Source organism: Ceratotherium simum, chromosome 18, assembly GCF_057802395.1.
Source record: "Ceratotherium simum simum isolate JZ-2026a chromosome 18, ASM5780239v1, whole genome shotgun sequence".
NCBI lineage: Eukaryota > Metazoa > Chordata > Mammalia > Perissodactyla > Rhinocerotidae > Ceratotherium > Ceratotherium simum.
In genome coordinates, this window is record NC_141917.1 from 29,989,947 (window position 1) to 30,012,257 (window position 22,311).

The following is a 22,311-nucleotide window of genomic DNA, read 5'->3' on the forward strand; positions in this document are numbered from 1 at the left end:
CCGAAATCTATTGGACAGCATTTCTATACACTAGCAGAAAACAAATGAAAAATAAAATTTAAAAACAATGCAATTTACAGTTGCATCAAAAAACATAAAATACTTAGAAATACATTTAGCAAAAATGTGCAAGACCTCTACATTCAAAATTACAAAATACGCTGAGATAAAAATTAAAGACCCAAATAAATGGAGAAATATGCCATGTTCATGAATTGGAAAACTCAGCATTGTTAAAATGTCAGTTCTCCAGAAATTGATCCATAGATTCACAGCAATCCCAGTTATAATTCCTGCAAGTATTTTTATAGACGCTGACTAGATAACTCTAGAAGTACATGGAAAACAGAAAAAAACCTAGTATAACCAAAATAATCTTTAAAAAGAGGGCAAAGTTGAAGGACTTATACTACCTCATTTCAAGACCTACTATAAAGCTATAATAATCAAGACAGTGTGATAATAGCATAAAGACAGACAAAACCAAAGAAAAAATAAGAGTCCAGAAATACACTTACACAATTAATTGATTTTCAACACAGGCACAAAAGCAATGAAATGAGAACAAAAAGAAAGCCTTTTCAACACATGGTACTGAAACCACTAGATACAAGTATGAGGGAGAAATGACCCTCAGCTCCTATCTCACCATTCACAAAAATTAATTTGACACAGATCATAGACCTAGCAATAAAAGCTAAAGCTGTAAAGTTTCTAGGAGGACCTAGGAGAATATCTTCATGACCTGTGTGTGAAGTTCTAAAACAGGTAAAGCTAAATTAAAGTGGTTTAAAAAAATCCTTTAAGTATGTGCATTGCCGGAGGGACTTATAGACTGAGAAGGGGCCAGAATGAACTCACTGGAGTGATAGAAATGTTCTTTATCTGGATAAGCGTTGTGATACACAAGCATATCCATTTGTAAAATCCCATCACATTGTACACTTAAGATTCTACACGTCACTATATATAATTTTTACCTAATGAAACTGTAAATATATACTAAACTCTAGTTAGTATGTTTGCTTTTCACAGTACTATGATTGAGCAATTCTGAAGCTATTTCTGTGTACTAGGCATGGGCAAATGAGTAATTATATTTTATAGATATGGAAAGGGAGAAGACTAGAATGTATCCAGTTGTGCTGGACTGAATTGGAAGTATTAGCATAAATTCATGGTTCCATATGATACATACAGAGAGAGAAATTTGTCTATGTATAATTTTGTGTGCGTATGCATATGTGTGTGTGTAGTAGCACTACCACTGAGAAGGCCTATAAGCAACAACACATATGTAACAATAAGCACACCTTGTTCTCAGATCTTGGTTTATAAATACCAGGGCTGCTTGGAGAAAAAGCTGATTCTGGGATTGCAGCAGTAAGAATAAAAGATGATCCTGTAACACCTCATGCTGAAAATTAAGGAAATGCTTAAAGAATAAGAGATCATATCAAAAGAACAAGGAACCAGCTTGAAAGAGTTCCCATTGATCAAATCTAGGACAACTGAAAAAATCAACTGATGTTCAATATAGTGGGTAAAAATTGGATTTACTTGATCTCCAAGTAATTGTCACAAAATGTATCTCCACCTTCCAGAGGAGAGATCTGGTAGATACTACTTTATCCAAATGATCTAAATCAATATCACTAATGTTGGAACAAGTTGACACCATGTGCCTCCAGATATGAGGTACTGAGAAGGACATATCACTTTATCCCTGCCAAAAATGCTTGGCCTGAAACTAATCACATCCAAATTGAGGGACATTCTATAAAACAACTGGTTTATTCTCTTAAAAAATGTCAAGGTTAAGTAAGACAAAGAAAAACTGAGGAACTATTTCAGATTAAAGGATACCAAAGAGATCTGACAACTACTGCTACATGTGATAACCGGATCGGATCCTGGACCAGGAAAAATGGTTGTAAGGGGCCTTATTGAGACAAGAGATGAGATTTGAATATGAACTATGGATTAGGTAAGAGTGGTATAGTAATGATAAGTTTCCTAAATTTAATATACTTATTTTGAAAAAATCCATACTAAATGATTTAGAAGAAAAGGGGCATGATGTCTTGAACTTACACTCAAATGGTTCAGAAAAAAAGATTTTATATACATACAGACAGTGATACGAAAGAGAGAGCATTTTCCTTTCTCTAAATGAAAATGCTAAAGTTAATGGAGTAAAATGGACTGGTGAAGGAATACTGGAGCTCCTTGTAATATTCTTGAAACTTTTCTGTAAGATTGAAATTAGATCAAAATAAAAAGACAAATAATTAAAATTATTTATTTTGAAATATTTATTCAGTGATAATAAATTGGTGTTATTTTATTGGTAAACTCATAAATTATTTTATTAAAAATTATTTTCTGGGCTGGCCCTGTGACCTGGTAGTTAAGTTCAGCACACTCTGCTTCAGCAGCCTAGGTTTGCAGATTTGGTTCCGGGATGAGGACCTACACCACTCATTGATGGCCATGCTGTGGCAACGACCCACATACAAAATAAAGGAAACATTGGCACTGATATTAGCTCAGGGCGAATCTTCCTCAAGCAAAAAGAGGAAGATAGGCACATATGTTAGCTCAGGGTGAATCTTCCTCAACAACAACAATAAAAAAATCATTTTCAAAAATAAAATTCCTAGGGGCCAGCCCGGTGGCACAAGCGGTTAAGTGCGCGCGCTCTGCTGCGGCAGCCCGGGGTTCGCTGGTTCAGATCTCAGGTGCACACTGACACACCACTTGTTAAGCCATGCTGTGGCAGTGTCCCATATAAAGTAGAGGAAGATGGGCACGGATGTTAGCCCAGGGCCAGTCTTCCTCAGCAAAAAAGAGGAGGATTGGCATCGGATGTTAGCTTAGGGCTGGTCTTCCTCACAAAAAAAAATAATAATAAAATTCTTAAAAAGTTAAAATAATGTATCTGAGTATATTAGCACAAATTTTTTGTCTTTCTATTAATTATCTGAACATTAAAGATAATAAAAGTGAAATAATTATCCTTGGTACATATTCACGTATTTAGTCAGTTTCTTAGTTGTATCTGTCTATAATACCATGTCACTGGTGTTTTTGTGGAGAATTTTTTAAATTTGGAATTATTATTTTTAATTTTCTCATAAAATTGCCTGCAGTATTCTTTGTAGTTGAATTTTATGATTACGAAATTTGAAGTTCATGACAGCTTCAACTGACCCCTCTGTTTTGACCATAATATTTTTATTCAAGAAACTACACTTTTTATAGGTGCTGAGCACTCTACAGGCAGCTCTGAGCAAAGTCTGCTAAATAGAGACTATTCTCAAATTTTAACTCTCAAAATTGAGATCTGTAAAATTGTAGTCCAAAGATCTTTACAGGTACTGGGTTTTTGTTTGTTTATTTTTTATCTTATTTTATTTTATTTTTTTTGCCCCAGAGTACTGTCTTCAACAAGTAGTTTTTATTTTTTTTACTTTTTATTTTATTTTTTTACTTGATATGGTGCATCTTTTTTTGTGTGTGTGTGAGGAAGACTGGCCCTGAGCTAACATCCGGCCCATCTTCCTCCAGTTTATATGGGACGCCACCACAGCATGGCCAGACAAGTGGTGCGTCAGTGCGTGACCAGGATCCAGAACCCGGGCCTGCCAGCAGCCGAGCGCTCGCACTTAACCGCTACGCCACCGGGCCGGCCCGACAAGTAGTTTTTACAAGATAAATTTCATTTTAAAAGGTGTCCTTTTTAATGATACGTCTAAATATGTAATCAGATTTAGAGTATGCAAAATCATGGGTCTTCTCAATTTCAAACCATTCCAGTACAGAATATAAACTTATCAAATTAAAAATGAAATCTTCATCAAAAGATTTTTTCCATGTATTGAGCTATTTCACCATTTCAGCTCTCATTAATTAATTTGTTTCCTTCTTCCCTTGCTTTTGTATGGATAAATATCAACACCTCCCTGTTCGCAAGCTTTGTTTTTAATAACTGCAATTTGCTATAAACTTTTAAAGCTAAAGGTTTTGGTTCTTCCCTTTATTGGATAATTTGATTAAACATTTCCAAATAATTTTTAACAAAATGAAATCAAAATTTAGAGGATCTTGCCCCATGGTTGACATTTAAGTTGATTTTCCAAGTAATTGTTCTAAAAGCTCAATAAGATTCAATTAATGATGGATGAGAAAGAGAAAGTACATACTACCATACTAAAGTTTTTGTTGTTTTTTTTTAACCTCAGCTTCATCACACATACACACAAAAACTGTAATTCAGTTACTCTGTGTACATATAAAAATATTTGTAAAATTTAACCACTAACAGCTTCTATTCCAATTGTTAAAATATTGAAATTTTTTTGGACGCAATTAGGAGTTGAATGTGTACCAAAATCAATTCCGAGTACATTTCTGCCCCATAGGTATCATGATTAAAACATAGTTTTAATCTCTGCCATGCTCTACCAAAATTCATATTCATATATCAGCACAGCAACAAATAATTTCATCTTCAATGTTGAAGTTTTAACTGAATTTGTCACAATATTCACAATGATGTCAGATTTTTTGCTTTCAACAGATGAACTTTTAAAAGCTTTACTTTGATTTCATGAATTGTCAGATGGAAAAAGAATTGAATAATTAACTGTGATTAACTTGACAGATTTCCTGTTTGAAGTATCTGATAACCCTGACATAAAACTGGAACTATTTAACTGTTTGCAAAATTCTTCTATTGCTAATGGAGCCAACACTTTAATATTGCTTTGTACATGCACAAGTCATCTTAAAATTGGAAATGATTGAAGTTAATTTAGAAGAACAGACATTTGATCTAAATGAAAAGTCACTCTTCAAAGAGTGATGTGTAAACATACCTTTTCACAGCTGCACATGTTAAATTGTTTTCTCTGGGCACAAGCCTCTTAAAATAACTTCTAACTTTGAAGTAGATGCTGTTGCTTCTTCAGCAGATGTGTGTCTCTATTTTTATATGTTTAGTGATATCACTAAAATTCCTGATGTTAACAAACATTTTGTGCAGGTTTTATATTTGTCATCAACTATGTTGAGAAATGAACATTCAGCACCTTATTTTTCATTAAATATGCTCTTTCAAGGTTTTGTTTTTGTTTTTCTGTTGTTGCTTTTGATTTTTAGCTTGTTGCTGTTGAAAGTACTTATTGTAATATGTTTAAAGATAGTTACCAAGTAACAAATGATAAAAGCATTACAGCAAGAGTTCATACTATTTTCTGTATCTCTATCGGTGTCAAGACTGTTCAGCCTTCATATCCAGCACATATTTCGCTTACATCTAACCTGTAATTTCCTATGTTTCCCATTGATGGAAAATCTCATGGCTTTGTGAATCTCCCCAGCCATGGCACATACCAGGGCACAACTGGCTGGTAGACAAAGTGGCCAGTAGAGGCAGCCACTTGTCAAAGAGCAGAAGGACACAGTGTCACAAGCTCAAGTGTGGACACATTTCCTTTTAACAGCTAGCCCCCTCCCTGCTATTCTTGCAAAGCAAAGTGTTAATTACACTGCATCTGGGAACAGTGGGGTAAAGAGATATGAGTTATCATTAGTCCTCTTTCAGACTCAACCACATGTTAAAATAAAAACTCTGTTCACTGCACATGTGTCTTACATGTGACCATGGCAGAAGCTACATGCACTAGGTGAAGGGCTACTATATTAGTTTTCTGTGCTGTTTAACAAATTTTCCTCATCCATAAAATGGGAATAATAATAGATCCATTCATGAATTTGTTGGAAGGAATAAAAGAGTTAATTCGTACAAATATGCCTGGGTCAAGGGAACTGTTATTAGAACAGAATTGGGTATTATTATTATAATTATCACTGCTTTCTAGGAAAAAAAAAAAACACCATGATTTCTTCAACAATTCCTCAATGCTCTCTTAGCATTCTATTTGCCAATTCCTATCCCATTATAGTTGTATTTCTGCAGATAATGCTTCTATTGTGGCAACCACAGAGACTAGCTTTTATGGGTGGCCATGTTACATATTCGTTGGCTCATATTAAACTTAAAACAAACAAACAAAGAAAGTAAACCTAAGTATATTTCACATGAACTGTTACTAAGCCATAGTTTCCCCATTTCAAACTCTAACAGCTGATTTTATGAAGGTCCATTCAGATTTTCCATCTATCCCCATTTTATTTAATCTTGTTAGTTTCAGTCCATAGCTCTATTTCTTTTGAGATCTTTCTGATCGTCAAATTATTAGCTTTGGAGTCTTTGTCATTAAGAACATGGGTTTGGATTTAAATAGTTCTAAGTTTCAATACCAGATCTACTATTCATTAAGTATGTGGACTTGGGCAATTTCAACCTAAGTCTCAGCTTTCTCATCTCTCAAATGAGAATAATAATAAATATTTTGCATCACAGGATTCTTGGAATTACTAAATGACATAATATCTGGTATATCTCTCAATATATTACTGTAGAAATAAAATATTGCTATAAATATATATTATAACAATATAACATTAAATACTTTTATTTTTTATTTATTATAATTAATAAAAAATTATTATGGAAGACTATTCACCGGAATAAGAATGATTCCTGTGATATTCCAATAGAGACCTCCTTGCAGGTAGTAGACATATGACTGTTTAATAGCTACAAATTGACCTATCAACCAATTTTAAAATCCTACCAGTATAAGACAGTCAACATAAATTTTGGTTGGCTTCTTATGTTCAGATCTTCCTTTTTTGATGCATGATTTTTCGTGCCTTATTCCCATTTTATTCTTCAACTCTTTCTGTATGTCCAAATCAGTGTGTCCACCTCAGAAGGCAAGTTCCTGGGCAGAAAATGTGTCTTCAATCCAGTGCCATAAATAAGCATAGTGCGTACCATCACAGATACATGGGGGCTCAGGAAGTATTTGATGATGATGTTTTTTCTGACAGCGGTTAAGACTTACTGAATACCTTCTAAGCATCAGATACTTAGTAATAATGATAGCCAATGCTTCATAGATCTTACCATGTGCCAGGCAGTCTTCTCAGTGCTTCACGTGTATAAACCTGTTTAATCCTGTAACAATCCTGTAGTTGATACTACTATTATCTGATTTACAAACGAGGAAACCGAGTCCCAGGAATGTTAAGTACTCGTCCAAGCAGCAGAGCTGGGCTACAAAAGCAGAGAATGTGATGCTAGAGTCCATGTTTTTAACCTCTAGCTTGGCTGCCTCTCTGCTTGCATGAGACATACATGCCTTACCCAGTGATCTAACCAGGCATCTACACTACCCTGAAGGGAGCATCCTGGGACAGAATTCTGCTGCCGTAGGGAGCATGCATAGGAAACACATTCCAAGATAACACATCCCAAATGCTGCAAATGCTGCAAATGCTATTCCATTTCAAAAAGCTGTCTATTTCAGCAACATACACAGAGCGGGCATTCCACACATAAGAGACAAGATTCACTGCACAGCTTTGTTTGTAGATTCCTTCTCCTGTCCTGGTGCCGCACGGAGGTACCCTGGGATATCCTAAATTTTCCCTCTCTGAGCCCACTTTCTCTCTCTTCTACATTGTTTTCATAGCACCCTACACCAATGAATCCTCTCTCTCTGTCTGGGTGGACTTTGGGGGTGGCAGGAAGGAGGGGGCTGGGGAGGGTCACATTGGATCTAGCACATATGTCTGAATGCTGAGCAAAGCACAGCGCCTCTCAGGGCATCTCTGCCTCCCTGCACAGGCCAAAACGCTCGCCCAGCCAACCCCCTCACTACCAGCCTGAGCCCCCACTGGGTTTATCTTTCCTTTGCCCTATTTCTTTTTTTTTTTAAGCCCTGTCATCACAGCTTTTCCCTTTGGAATATGATGAGGAGAGACAGAGGCAGAGGAGTGATGACTGCTCCTTGTCACGTTCTCTGTGGTGCTAGGTAGCCTGCACTTCATGAGCAGCCACACCATCTCCAGACCCCAGCCTTCCCTGTGGCACTTGGGCCAGGTCAGACTTCAATGTGGTCACTGCCCTGTCCTCCTTCCCCTTTGCTCCATTTCCCTTTCCTCTGAGTGCTTTTGCCACCCACTGCCACGTCAGCATCAGGCCCTGTTCCAGCAACAGCTGCTGGATGGTGCCCTTCTGCCAACGAGCCACATCTCCCTGGTGAATGCCAGAATCCCCCCTAAAAAGCCTACTGGAGAAGTTTGTTCTTTTTTAAAGGAAGATTGACCCTGCACAAACATCTTTTGCCAACCTTCCTCTTTTTTCTTCTTTCTCCCCAAACCTCCAGTACATAGTTATAGAGATGTAGCTCTTCTATACGGGACACCACCTCAGCATGGCTTGATGAGCAGTGAGTAGGTCTGCACCCAGGGGATCCAAAAGGGTGAACCCCGGGCCGCCAAAGCAGAATGCGCGAACTTAACCGCTGCACCACTGGGCGGGCCCAAGAAGTTTGTCCTTTAAGATCCCAGCTCATATCCTCCCTCTTCCAGAACCGCATACTTGTTACTTCATCTACACTCCTTCAGGGAGAAATATTATTCATACCTTTAGGGTGTGTAGACTGAAACTCTAAAAGATTAGTAAGTGGAGGAAGGGAGAAAGGACCATCTTTTTCAGTGTCTGATATATACCCCAGCTCTACATGATTGTCTCCAGGGAATTGTTCCTGGGGCTGTTTACTAATGCTCACAACTATCAGGCAACTCATCCCAGACCCTGGAGTTGAGCCTCGTCCCTCCAACTCCAAACCCAGCGTTCTTTGCACCAAGCCAGAAAGAACATTTCCCCAGATCTCTCAGGAATAAAATCGCTCCCTCTCCGACTCTCCTACAGCACATTGTGGAAATCACTCCCACCTCCCCCAGACTCAATTACTCTCAGATCTGCCTTTCTCCATCGTTGTGTAGGATGGTAAGGCCAATGTCTTGCTCATCTTTATAATCAACTCCCTCTCTCCCATCTTGGTAGTTCTCAACAATATTTGCTTTATGGAGTTATTTTAAGATAGATAAGGGGCTTATAATAGAGAGAGCTTTCATTAATACTCAGGATCAGGCTCATACATAAAGGAGATTGGGGACAACCTGCCTTTTTTCCTAGGTGATGGGCTGCTAATCTGACCCACTCACCCAGCACGATTCAAAACATAACAGATAGGGGCTAGCCCGGTGGTGTACTGGCTAAGTTGGCACTCTGCTTCGGCGGCCAGGGTTCTCGGGTTCAGATCCCAGCGCGGACCAACACACCGCTTGTCAAGCCATGCTGTGGCAGCATCCCATATAAAGTAGAGGAACATGGGTGCAGGTGTTAGCCCAGGGCCTCTTTTCCTCAGCAAAGAGGAGGATTGGCATCGGATGTTAGCTCAGGGGTAATCTTCCTCACACACACACACACAAAAATAACAGATATCTTCTTCTGTCCTTCCATGGGATTTACTAAAAGCATCTATTATAGCACTTACCACAGTGTGTCAATATAATTTTTTCCTTGCCCTATTTCCCTACTAGACTGGGAGTTCATCAAGGACAGGAGACCTTGTAATTCATCTCTGTGAAAGATGAATGGTAGGTGCTAGATAAATGCTTCTTGAATGAATGAATGAACTGAAGATTGCATGAACTAGATTCTCCACTTGAAACAGGGAGAGAGGTAGGTTGATACCGGATATGAGGTTGTCAGATCCCAGATCTGCAGAATGCTAGCATTTAAAGGCACTTTAGAAGTGAAGCCCAACTCCTCATTGTACCCCAGGGGAAGCCCAGGGAAATGGAGCAACTTGCCCAAAGTCACACACTTAGCCATCAAGTTGGAACTAGACCTCAGGTCTTCCCAGTTCTATGAGTCCCAACCCTTTGAGAATTTGAGACAAAAAGGAGGAAAGACTTATAAATCTCCCAAAATGACCTCTTTTCTCCTTCAGCCCAGGCTCCTCTTGAAGCCAGCCCAAGCTGCCATCGTTTCTCAGAAGCCTTATATCAGAAGCTGCCACAGGAGGTTAGGAAGAGTCTAGGCTGAGATAGATGAGGAAAACTCTACCTCCACTGAGTTTTCTTCCTTTTCCCTAACGATTCCTTCTACTTTCAGGAATTTACTTTCACACAAAAGGTGGACGAAGTTTTATATTCACGGACCTCTCATCACAAAATTATTTATGATAGCAAAAATTTTACCCAATATAAATCTCCAAAATAGGGGAACAGTTAAATAAATCGTGATACAGTTATACAACGACATATTACGCACTCATTGAAAAATCACAATTTGATAATATAAGGAATTCATGCATGACATGAAATATATTAATATTCGCTTAGGAGTGCTTACCATATGCCAGGCACTATCTAAAGGTTTTACATATGTTATCTTACTTAGTCCTGATAGCAATCTGTGAAGGAAGTATTACTTTTATCTATCTCCGTTTTACAGATGAAGATACTGACGCTTAAGTAACTTGCCCAAGCTAATACAAGTGAAAGCAAAGCTAGAAATTTTAGAAAAATGTTTTTATTATAATGTTAGGTTTTAAAAATCAGATGCACAATTTCATGCATTATTACTCCAACTATCTAATTTTTTAAAAGGAAATACCATTTAAGGTACAGTGGTCCCCCTTTATCCATGGGGATATTTTCCAAGATCCCCAATGGATGCCTGAAACTGCGGATAGTACCAAACCCTGTCTATACTATGTTTTTTCCTATACATATATTTTTAAGGTGCGATAGCAAAACTAGCATGAATTTCTTTTTCCTTCTTCACTATTTCACTGACAGAAGATTCACTCTTACCATAGATCTTAGCAACCTCAGCATATGATTTTGTTTTTCTTTCCTTATTAAGTCAAGAACTTGCACTTACTCGCTTAAAGGAAGCACTTTACGGCTCCTCTTTGGTATATCCAAATTGCCAGCACCACTACTCTTGTGCTTTGGGGCCATTATTAAGTAAAATAAGAGTCACTCGAACACAGGCACTGCAATACCGCGACACTCATCTGATAACCCAGATAGCTACTAAGTGACTAACAGGGCGGGTAGCACATACAGAGTGTATATGTTAGACAAAGGGATGATTCACATCCTGGAGAGGATGGAGCAGGACAGCACAAGATTTCATCACACTACTCAGAACAGCATGCAATTTAAAATTTATGAATTATTTATTTCTAGAATTTTCCATTTAATATTTTCAGACCGCAGTTGACCATGGGTAACTGAAACCACAGAAAGTGAAACCACAGATAAGGGTGGGCTACTATAGTTGTTCACGGCTAAAGGAAGTGTGTATAGCTTCTGTTTTCTAAGGATTCTCAGTATTTTTCAAGTGTTCTACAATGAATAAGTATTTCTCTTATTGTTTGTCTAGTTTACTTAAGATACAATAAAAGCTTTTTAAAAGTATTGTTCCTGGAGAAATGGCAGTTAAATCACCAGAATTTGAAAAAAAGGAAAAGAGAGCATATGGGAAAGTAAGAGAGGCTGAGCCATCCTGCTGCCCGCACCTTGTTCCCACCTCCGTCAAGCCTGCTCCCCAAGACCTAGCTCAGGTCCTGCCTTCACCAGTAAGAACCTCCCCAATTCGGGACCTGGAGCAGGGAGACAGGAGCTGCCTGCCCCATAGTACCAACTACCTGAACACCCACCTTGGCCATCTCCCAAAGAATCTCCTCAGAAAGGCCCTGGGTGGGAAACTCTGAAGTCCCCTGCTCAGAGGTGTATTTTTTATTAGAGAGTAATAACCTAGCCCCCACCTTAGACCTCTTAACTCAGTGAAATCATCCAGCCCCTGTGCTCAACATTTCACATGGCTTCACAAAGGGTATTATCGAGAAGGTCAGGAAGGCCAGAGGTGGACACAAGAGTCCCTTGCCCATTTCCTTCTCTGGGCAGCTCTGCCCAATTTTCCCAGAACGACCTGGATCCGGTTTGGGGAATGGCTGAGAAAGAGACAACACGAAATGTACCTCCCTCTTGCTTTACCCAGCTTGAAGCTTGGACAGCCACACTGTTCTTCCTGAAGCACTAGGACTATGATTCTTGCTTTCTTTTGAGACACTCCCTACTGAGAGCCTCTCCCCTTCAGGAGCACATGTGTGTGCACACAGACACACGCGAATGCACTCACAGAGCCATAGCCACAATCGCCAGCACACATCATCCAAACACATGAGTAAGCTAACAGTTCCAGCCAGGACTCTCTAGTTAACTCTTATAAGTCACCAACGTTTACAGACCACCCAACCAACGGGGGGCAAAATGGTGAATAGAGTAACATAGACACTTCAAAATCTACCCTCAGGAAATTTCCACTTTATTTTGGGAAATAATGTTCTCTCCATCAAATCTTTGAGAAGGAAAGAAAGGGGAGGGAAGGGAAGGAAAGAGAAGGGAAGAGAAAGAAAGTCTGCTTAAAAATGCTTTGCAAAGTTTAGGAGAGCTTGGATGAGCAAAGTAGAAAATGAGTTCATGATATGGATGACTGTAATAACAATAAAAGTATACATTTATGTAGTCCTCCTTATTTTTTGAAAGCATTTTCAGATTTGTTTTTTCATATGGTATTCATAACAACCCTATACAGCAAGCAAATGAAATATTTTCATCCACAGTTAACTTGTGAAGAAACTGAAGCCCAGGGAGAGAAAATGATGCTCAGAAGATCATAGTAAAAGTGCAGCTTAGCCAGAAACCCAGCCTCAGTCTCTCAAATCGAAGCCTGGAACAAGTCAACCACACCTCATTGCTTCCCACTCCCCTCCTTGAGCCTATTAGTGATTATTAGCTCCTAGATATCATGGCAATAGAAGAAAAAAGAAGAATGAGCCTGGGTTTTTTGCATTCTGCACCTGATACAGTTCTTAGTCTTCAATACCTACCACTGAAACTCTAAGAAAGTTTGTCGATTAGGATAGATTCAACTACACATCCCAGGGGGCAAAGCTGGCTTAAAAGAAGACAGAGGTTTATTTCCTCTCATGTAAGAGATGCTGGAAACAGGTATTCCATAGCTGCACAGAGTCATGAGAGACCCAGGATCTTTTCTCTCTGCTCTGTCATCTCCGCCACTGGCTTTCATCCTCAAGATCCCACATGGTCCAAGTTGGCAGCTGGCACTCCAGTCATCAAGTCCACATTCCAGCCTGACATCAGAAGGAAGCAGGGGAGAGCTATAGGGCCATCTTCTCCTTCCTTTTAGAAAGCTTTTCAAGAAGTGCCACTTGACCCTTCAATTTAGATTTCTTTAAACAGAACTTTATCATGTAGCCAAACCAAGCCACAAGAGAGGCTAGAAACAAAGTCTACGTTCTAAGTGGCCGTTCCCCACCTAAAAATCGTGGCTACATTACTAAGAAGGGGAGAATAGATATTGGAAGGCAATCTGCAGTCTGCAACCTAATTGTATTCAACTGAAGGCTAAGAAAAAGTTGGACTCATATTTTAAAAGCCCTTAATCCAACACTTACCTCTCGTCCCACTCCCCATCCCCTACTCCTACCTTCAAAGCACCCGCTACACATTTATCCACCTACCTTGGCACAATTTAGGAGAAGACAAAATTGCATTAAAGCTGACATAGTCTATTTTCTTGTCAAATTTCACTTTCTAGCATGTTTTGTTGCCAGTGCGTAGTATTTCTTATCCTTTCCATAGTGTTTGAATGCAAGACATTTTATAGCCAAAACAAAAACAAAAATCCACCCCCAAAACCCCACAATTAGTAATCACCACGGCTAGAAAACAAAGCCTATCCAGCAGGACTCGATTTGTGACAGATAATGTTGTTTCTTACTCTCATCTACAATCTCAGATGCATAGCTGCAGACCACTGACCGGATAGTTCCACTAAATCATTCTGCAATCATCAGAAAACCTGAGTAGCCTCCACTCCTGAAGGGATGTGGTGCTAGTGTACACGTGCTCCTTGTGAACAAATGTGCCTTTGCCTACGTGGTGCCTGTGTGGGCTCTGCTTCCAAGTACACTGAGGGCTTGGTATACGGTCTTCCCACTGGACCTGGGATTCTGAACCTGCTTACTTCTAAGTGTATCATCCCTTATGCCATGGGCTTTGTGTCTGCACACTGAACATTCCTCCACATTCTTTGCCCACTTACATAGCATCTCTGCCTAAAGAACATTTACTTCTTGTTTTCCAGTAGGTTAAAATGACTTCAGAAAATCTGAATACAAAAATAATTTGAAAAACAAAGAATGAATTATAAGAGAAAAATTATGATTTTTCATATCATATAAGATGATTCCAGAGTAATACATTTACATCTAGGTGACATTTTTATTTCTACAATAACAAGCTTTAAGCTCATGGCGATACCCTGTGCCACCATAAGAAGGAAGAAATTCTGTGTTATCTTTGAACATCTAGGGCTGTTTATTTTCTCTGAGATGATTTAATCGCCTAAAAACTTCAGTTATCTTCAACTCCTCTTTCCTATCCACATTTTGCTACCTTAGTTCAGGCTTCAAGTTCTACTTGGAGTGCTGCAGAATAAAATGTCTAAAATGTCCAAAAACGTCTAAAATGTCCTAAAATGTCTCTCTGCTGTAGTTTCCTTCTCTCCCAATCCAACCCCATTAACACCACACAAATTTGAATATGCCTTTCTCTTCATCAAATAACCTCCCGTAGAACTTCTAGTTGAAATAGTAGAGGAAGCACAAACCCAATTGCACCCCATCACATCAAAAGAAATAATAGATAAATGTTATTTAAAATATTTTTTTAATGTGGTCATTTTACGCATGACAATGACGGATTAAGTAGCACCAGACCAGTGCCCAGGCCTCAAATTACCAAAGAAAGACGACAATGTGTGAAGCAACTGCTTTTAGGTGTTGGACAATCAGCCTCACAGAACTGCAACCCCTGAGAGAAGGGAAACACATGAAACGATCCCTAGGATGACCCCATATTTCTCTCTGAAGGCATTTGGCAGACTCCGGACCGTGGAGGCAGAAAGCAAATAGAGCAGAGCGGTCTCACTGAGTGGAAGAGACGTTCATTGAAGTTTAAGGCAGCTGAGGTGGGTGAAATGTGCAGGGCAGAGAGGAGGGAGCTACGCAGAGGCACAGCTTTAGAAATCTGCCTAGGGGTCTCCGTGCGTTTTGATTGAATACTAATCTGCATATGCATAGGGTAATACTACATGAGACCAAAGAAAACCAGAAACACTATTCAATACTCAGGATATTTTTTTTTCACTGAAGACTCGGAGATAGGAACCAGCCTAACGAGACAGGGCCATGTGCAAGGCCCCTGGCCTAAAAGATAGGCCCCTATCCAATCGGCAAGCTAGGAGAATCAGATAGAGACCACCAAGACCCACATTCCACAGCCTAGGGACTCTCTGAGACTTACGCATGTGCCCTAGCACCCAGGAGTCCACTGAAGGTGACCTTAGCCCCATTACCATACTAAAAATCACACCCAGGAATGGAGAGCTAGCATGCTAATGATACATGTGCCGCATGTAGTAGCATGCTACATGACAGCGCAGGCGCAAGCACAACCCCACCTCTACATGCTATGACAAGGCCCTCCTCCCCAGACTTTGGGGAGCCCCACAATCCCGCTCCCTAACGACCGGTCACCCGCCCCTTTCCTCTCCGCACCGGCTCCCTTGTGCCTCTCCTGTGCACAAGCTAATAAACTTTTACTTTTCTACTCCCATTTGTTGTCACTCTTGGTTTCCATCCTGGGGGACGACAAAGACCAATGTGCCAGTAACAACTTCATAAAGGGCCTGCCTTAGAATTGAGGCCAAACTAACCCAAGAGTCAAAGTTACTCCAGACTTACCCTAACACAGCTTAAAAAGAAGCCTCAAAATGATGAAGCTGATCTGCCAGTAAATTAATTGCGTAACAGAACAAATCTATCCCCTCTTCCGTTAAAGGAAGATGAAAAGATCTAGCTAGGAGAAAATGGACCAACAATTTTACAAGTTTAAATGGTTAAAAAAAAAAAAGTCAACCTAGAATCCTATATCAAAAAACCGAAAAACCTTCAAAAATGAAGTTGAGATAAAGATATTTTCAGACAAATGAAAGCTGAGAGAATTCGTTGCCAGGAGATATGCACTTCAAGAAATGTTCAAGGAAGTGCTTCAAGCTGAAGGACAATAATTTCTGATGGAAATGTAAACCTATGCAAAAATAGTGTGCCATAAATGGTAAATATGCATATAAATATAAAAGACATTTATTTCTCATTTTTTAAAGTCTTTAAATGATCATTGACTTTAAAAAAAGAAAGTATTGTGAAGTTTATACCGTATGGAGAAGTAAAATCCATCGAAATAATAGAACAAAGAAAAGCAGAGAAGAAAGGAAGTATATTGCCGTAAGGTTTTTAAATTTTATGGAAAGTAGCATAAAATCAACTTCTTACCTCACCTCTTGCCCTTACACTTTCCTATTCCATCAAATCCCAGTGAACCCAATCTTTGTCCTCATCGTGACTGCCAGTCCCTGTTCTTCAACTCTATCGCCATCATTCCCTTCTCTTCCCACTCAGTAGGATCCTGTGACCGCAACATAAAATCATAGATGCTACTTGCTAAGGGTTGGACATTATCCATTGCACTTGTAGATCAAGAAAGAGAATTCAGACCTGCAGCTCCTTTCTTTCATCCTGCAATGATGCTCTTATCGTGATCCTTTGCTTCCATGACCAATGCTCTGCTTGCCTTGCCAATCCACATGCTACGCAAACACCTCCATTCAATTTCTCCAACTTCATCTTTTTATAAGCATTGTTAATTGCTTAAGAAATTCATTAATAACATTAAGGGCCTCTACTGCCATTTTCTGCATCTAACCTTTGCTAGGCTTTCAACACTGCTCCGCGCTCCTTTTGTCCATCACTATTTAGCTCCTTAGCAGAATTTATAACTTCAGTCTCAGATGCTTACCTTATAGTTTTCTTATGTCTTCATTTGTCCTCTTTCTTCCTGTGGGAGACATTTGTAAAGTTTTTGATTTCCCATCATTTAAATCGCCCCTACTCCTTCCTCTGTTTGGGGAATTTACCATTGTGGTGGGTAGACTTCTAAAATAGTCTCCAAGATTCCTAGCCCCTGGTGCGCACACACATTCTCCCAGCTAATCAGACACTAATGCTGTGAACTCTCAGTTATTCAAACATTAATTTCAGATATAATTAAGGTCCCAAATCAATTTTCCTTAAAATAGGGAGATTATCCAGGTGAGCCTGAGCTAATCGATAGCTCTTTAAGTCTGGATCTAGAGGTCAGAGACAGAGACTGTCAGAGAGATTTGAAGCGTAAGAGAAGGACTCAGTGACAGAGGAATTCTCCATTACTGGCTTTGAAGGTGGAAGGGGCCACATGGCAAGGAATGCAGGCGGTCTCCAGTCTCTGAGAGTGGCCCCTAGTTGACTGCCTGCAAGGAAACAGAGACGTCAGTATGACAACCACAAGGAACTGGACTTTCTATGACCACATATGTTTGGAAGAAGACCCCAGGTTCTAGATGAGAATGCAGTCTGAGCAACACCTTGACATGAGTTTTCTAAGACCTTGAGCAGAGACTCCAAGACTTTTGACCTACAGAACTAAGAGCTAATAAATGTGTTGTTTTAAGCCACTAAGTCTGTGGTACTTTGTTATGCAGCATAAAAAAACTACCACACCCACCTTTTACCTTTGGAAACCAGCCCCTTGCAGGATGTAGGCATGTGGTTCAGGTTTTGCCTCTGCTAAAAACAAGACAACAGGCCCAAAATGGAGTCACTTATGTTAAGCCCCATGTCACCAACCTGAGACAATTATAGTTTCGGCTTTCCCAGAAATGGATGCCTAAACCAGTCAATCAGGAATCACCTGATGCCTGATAGACCCTTACAATCCCCTAAAGGAAAGCAACTTTGCAATAACCAACCTGCTTTTTTGCCTTGTAAAACTTCCTTATTGCTGCTCCCTTCTACCTATAAAAGTCTGTCATCCTGAGGGCCGGACCCATGGTGTAGTGGTTAAATTCAGCATGCTTGGCTTCAGCAGCCTGAGTTCGTGGGTTCGGATCCCCGGCGTGGACCTACCACTCCTCAGCCATGCTGAGGCGGTGTCCCACATACAAAACAGAGGAAGACTGGCACAGATGTTAGCTCAGGGCAAATCTTTCTCACCAAAAAAAAAAAAAAAAAGTCTATCTTTCTGTACAGCTCCTTAGAGCTCCTTTCTCTCTGCTAGATTGGATGCTGCCTGATTTGAATCGATTTTCGCTCAAATAAACTCTTAAAATTTTTAATATGCCTCAGTGTATCTTTTAACAGTTCTAGTATCAAAAGAGGGAAGTGAAGGAGACCCTCAACTGCCCCCAGGAGCAACAAGCAACCAGACATAGGTACCCAGGGAACCCTTTGAGCTTGCTGCTTTCTCTCTGCCTCTGGAGGTGGTGGGGAAGGCCCTCTCAGATCCTAATGCTGCAGGTTTTGCATTATGAGCTTTCAGACTTTGTTTAAGCATTTCTTGTTCCAGACAGGGTCTGGAAAGCAGTCAGAGTTGGACTGCGTCCGACTTAGAAACCAGATTGGGTCCTGTGTGAGACCTCAGGTGAGTAAAATCTTGTTTTAAGGCTGAACAAGCAGGTTAACCTTACCAAAGATAATCTTGGATTACAGTGGGCATAGTGGAGAACTTTTAATCAATATAAGTTTATCCATTTACACAGCAGAAGTTATGAGTTTTAGCTGAGCACAGGGCCAGCTAGACACTAGTTCCACTAGTTCCCAACCTTCTAATGCAGCTTGACACAATTATATGACTAAGTTCTGGCAAGTGGGATGTAACCAAAAAAGACATGGGCCACTTCTGGGTTATACCCATAAAGAAATAAGCATGCCCTCCCCTGGTCTTTTCCCTTTCCTGCTGGCTGGGATGTGGTAAAGGCTGGAGCAACCATCTTGGTCTTAGAGATGAAGCTACACATTGAAAATAGCAGAGATACCCTTACAGCCCCAGACCTCCTAGCTCTGGACAGAGGAAATAAGTCTTTATGCTATGCCACTGGATTTGGGGGTCTCCTTGCTACAGTAGCTTAGTCGGTACCTTATCTAATATGATAGCTAATCTTTATATTAAGAGGTTTCTATGCGACAGACACTGTGCATCACATCATTGAATCCTCACAATGATATTATGAGGAAGATAATACCAGAGACGAGGAAGCTGAAGGTCAGAAAGGGTTTGCCACTTGCCCAAGGCCACACAGCCAGAAGGCAATGGATTTAGAAGTCAAACCCAGGCCAGCTGATTTCAGAAACTATACTTTTACTTTTTTTTTAAATTGAGGTAACATTAGTTTATAACATTACATAGATTTCAGGTGTACAACATTATAATTCGACATCTGTATATACTACAGCATGCTCGCCACCAAAAGTCTAGTTTCTGTCGGTCACCATACAATGGATCCCCTTTGTCCATTTTGCCCTCCCCCCACCCTCCTATCTTTTAATCACTACTTATTCCTTTGCTCTGATCCACAGACTTAAAGGCATAGACAGACCTCATTGAGGTTTGCCAAGTGTCCCCATAAACACTTAGAAAAATGCTTTGTATGCAGTAGATACTCAATAAATGTTTGTTGAATGCATGATTGATTGGTTTTAGGAAAGCAGGCTTTTTGAAAGTTCCTAACTACAATACTATGATACAGCTAACTGTGTCTGGTTAGCCAGCAGCCCTGCATCCCTATTTTATGTAGGACACACTCCTGAGTGCTTAATACCAGACAATTTTCTCCCTGAAGAATACCATATATTGCAGCACTTTTGGTCCATGTCTTTATCTGTCCCACACACAATTGACAGAAAGCCCATGTGAGTGTAGCAGGCAATCGGGGAAAGCATTCAGCCTATTGCAGTCGTCTGTATTTATTTACACAGCTGTTCTTCCCCTTGTTCAAGCAGAAGACTCTGGCCCAGAAATCAGAGATGAAAATAAAATTAGGGGGCTTTTTGAAGACTGCTGTGCAGTATCCTGCATCCTGGGCTCTCAGCAGGAATGTGGGGTCCAAGGACTTTCAAAGTCTTCCTTTGTGCTGTGTTAAGGGTACTAGTACAAAGTGAATAGTGCTGAGAGCTTGGGGCTGTGGGAGAGGTTATTATAAAGTACTGACGTCCTGCTGTGAGGGTTGAATGTGTTCCCTTCTTCAGGTCTCTTATCAGGAGCCCTTCGATAGAAAAGGAATAGAACAGAACGCCTGAACTGTTCTAGGGTTGCCGTCAGCCCTCCCCTGGGAAAACTTTTAGCAATAAACACAAATCAAGAGGAAACTAAGGAATGATTTTTTTAAAGGGTCTTCAAACAGCCAGGCTTTGTTTTTTCAAGTGGGGGGACTAAAAGAAGAAATTAAAGCCAAGCTTCTTTCTAATTAAGTTCCACGGACCTCCCAAAATACAACACAGATGCTGTGATGAACATTAACAAGCTCTTCAGTGGAGTGTGCTTGAACTCAGTAGCTCTAAGATTGAGAATAATTTTTAAAACTAAAAAAAAAAGGAAAAATAACCACACACACAGAGAAAGACCATAAAAGTTTGTTGTAATCATGACTTGCATTAGTTCTTTGGGAGGTTGTGCAATAAAGCTGAATTCTTTTCCATCAGTACATTCAAAAAAAAATTCACTCTTCTCTTTTGATTCCAATAATGATGTACATTTAAAATTATTCTTTCTCTTTCTATGGGCACCTATCATATTAACATACCAATTTAAAAGTAAGCATTATTTTGTTTCAGAACATATGTTTTGGAATAATGTCTCTGCCCTGGAATTCCATAGAGCCATGTGGCTCAGGGGTGGGGCGCAGGGGTTAGAGGGCTAAGATGGATCTACCACCTAGAGGAACAAGTAGATTAGGAGAAGCAAGGTGATCATTGAAGAGACATGTTTGACCTACTAGTGGTCAGTTTTAGTGTAGCCAGATATCATGGGATAGGAGTAGAATGGGTATAGGATAGATGATTGGCCCTGGATTATTCTAGCTTCAAGTTTAGCAAATAAGAGAAGATTCTGGGTCTTTCTCCCCCAATTGTAGGGTCTGTGGCAGTAATCCCATAGACACCAACAAGGACATGAAAAACACACTATATAGAGGAAACTATGCATGCTGATTGGCATCACTTCAGGCTTCATTAATTTGAGGTAAGAGAGTCAGAGCCAAGCTATATAACAGATGCCAAGAAAGATAGATGATGCTGTCCCAAAATAAGTACCACCAGAAAAAGTTGAACTCAAGGACAGAATCCCAACTGGAAAGAGTTGAAGTTTGGATTGAGGATTATTTCTCTGTGAGACTGTATTAAGGATTATTTGTAAATCATTTCAACGAAGAAAAAGAAAAAAACCAATGGAGAAATTTATCTGTGATTTCTCTCATGTTTACATTGGGATGAGAAAATATACCAACACAATTAATGTAGGGGATTTTTTGAAGACAAGAAAGGCTTTGCATGTGGAATGAACTGAGGTAGAAGATGATGGCTTCAGTGTCTCTTCTTAATATCTCTGTGTATTATGTCTCTCATCTTAAAAAGTGGGATAATAATTTACTCCTACCAGCATCACATTGTTAGAAGGGAAACTCTCAGTTTCCCTTCCTATGGAAGGGTAACTTTCAAGGCCTCTTTCCAACCCCTCCCTCACTCCTCCTCTTCCCCTTTTGGCAAATTTGGGAAGAATAAGGTAGATCTTCTTGGCTCCATTCCTTCTTTTTGGGGGGAGTGAGCAGGCCATAAGGAGTATTGGTTCCAAAAGTCTTACCTGGACAGTTCCCACCTCAAGGTGCCATCCCCAGACCAAGTTCTTGGTCTGGGTCATGGGCTGGGTGACCTTTTCAGAGCTGGGCACTGCAGACATCGGGGCTTGGCTTCTCAATTCCTGACTGCCATGCTGAGGTGCTTTTTAGAGTCTCTCTGTCCAGAATTTGAAGGGTTGGAGGCGGGATGGTCACATAACTTAACTCCCAGGGGTTTGATTTCTTGACCTACCATTCAAGTCAGGTTGGAGTCTTTAAGCAACCACAGGGGAGCTACAGCACTTGATTGGACTTTGCATTTCTTTATCTTCTGAGGTTGTGTCAAGATCTTCCCCTGGGATTCTGAACCCGGGGTTGGAGGAGCACTCCAAAGTGTCTTGTGGATAGAACCCAGAGTTTGAGCTGAAGAGGAATGTCTTTCTTTAAGGATATCACCGTGGGAGGGATTTTTCACCTGTGATCTTGTGATCAGGGACTTATCCAAATTATACCAGACT

The 22,311-nt window shown here is 40.0% G+C and overlaps 1 protein-coding gene across 1 annotated transcript in view; it reads right to left on the reverse strand.

The window, feature by feature from the left end:
• The window catches only part of LOC101408793 (uncharacterized), an 82,642-nt gene extending 60,727 nt beyond the window's left edge, over window positions 1–21,915 (reverse strand). Inside the window, exons 1-3 of the mRNA XM_087443014.1 lie at window positions 21,820–21,915; window positions 17,692–17,753; window positions 17,358–17,437 (exon numbers count right to left, since the gene is read on the reverse strand). Coding sequence (XP_087299140.1) covers window positions 17,358–17,437; window positions 17,692–17,753; window positions 21,820–21,915 — 238 coding nt within the window. The remainder of the gene's footprint in view (window positions 1–17,357; window positions 17,438–17,691; window positions 17,754–21,819) is intronic.
• Between the last annotated feature and the right edge of the window lie 396 nt (window positions 21,916–22,311).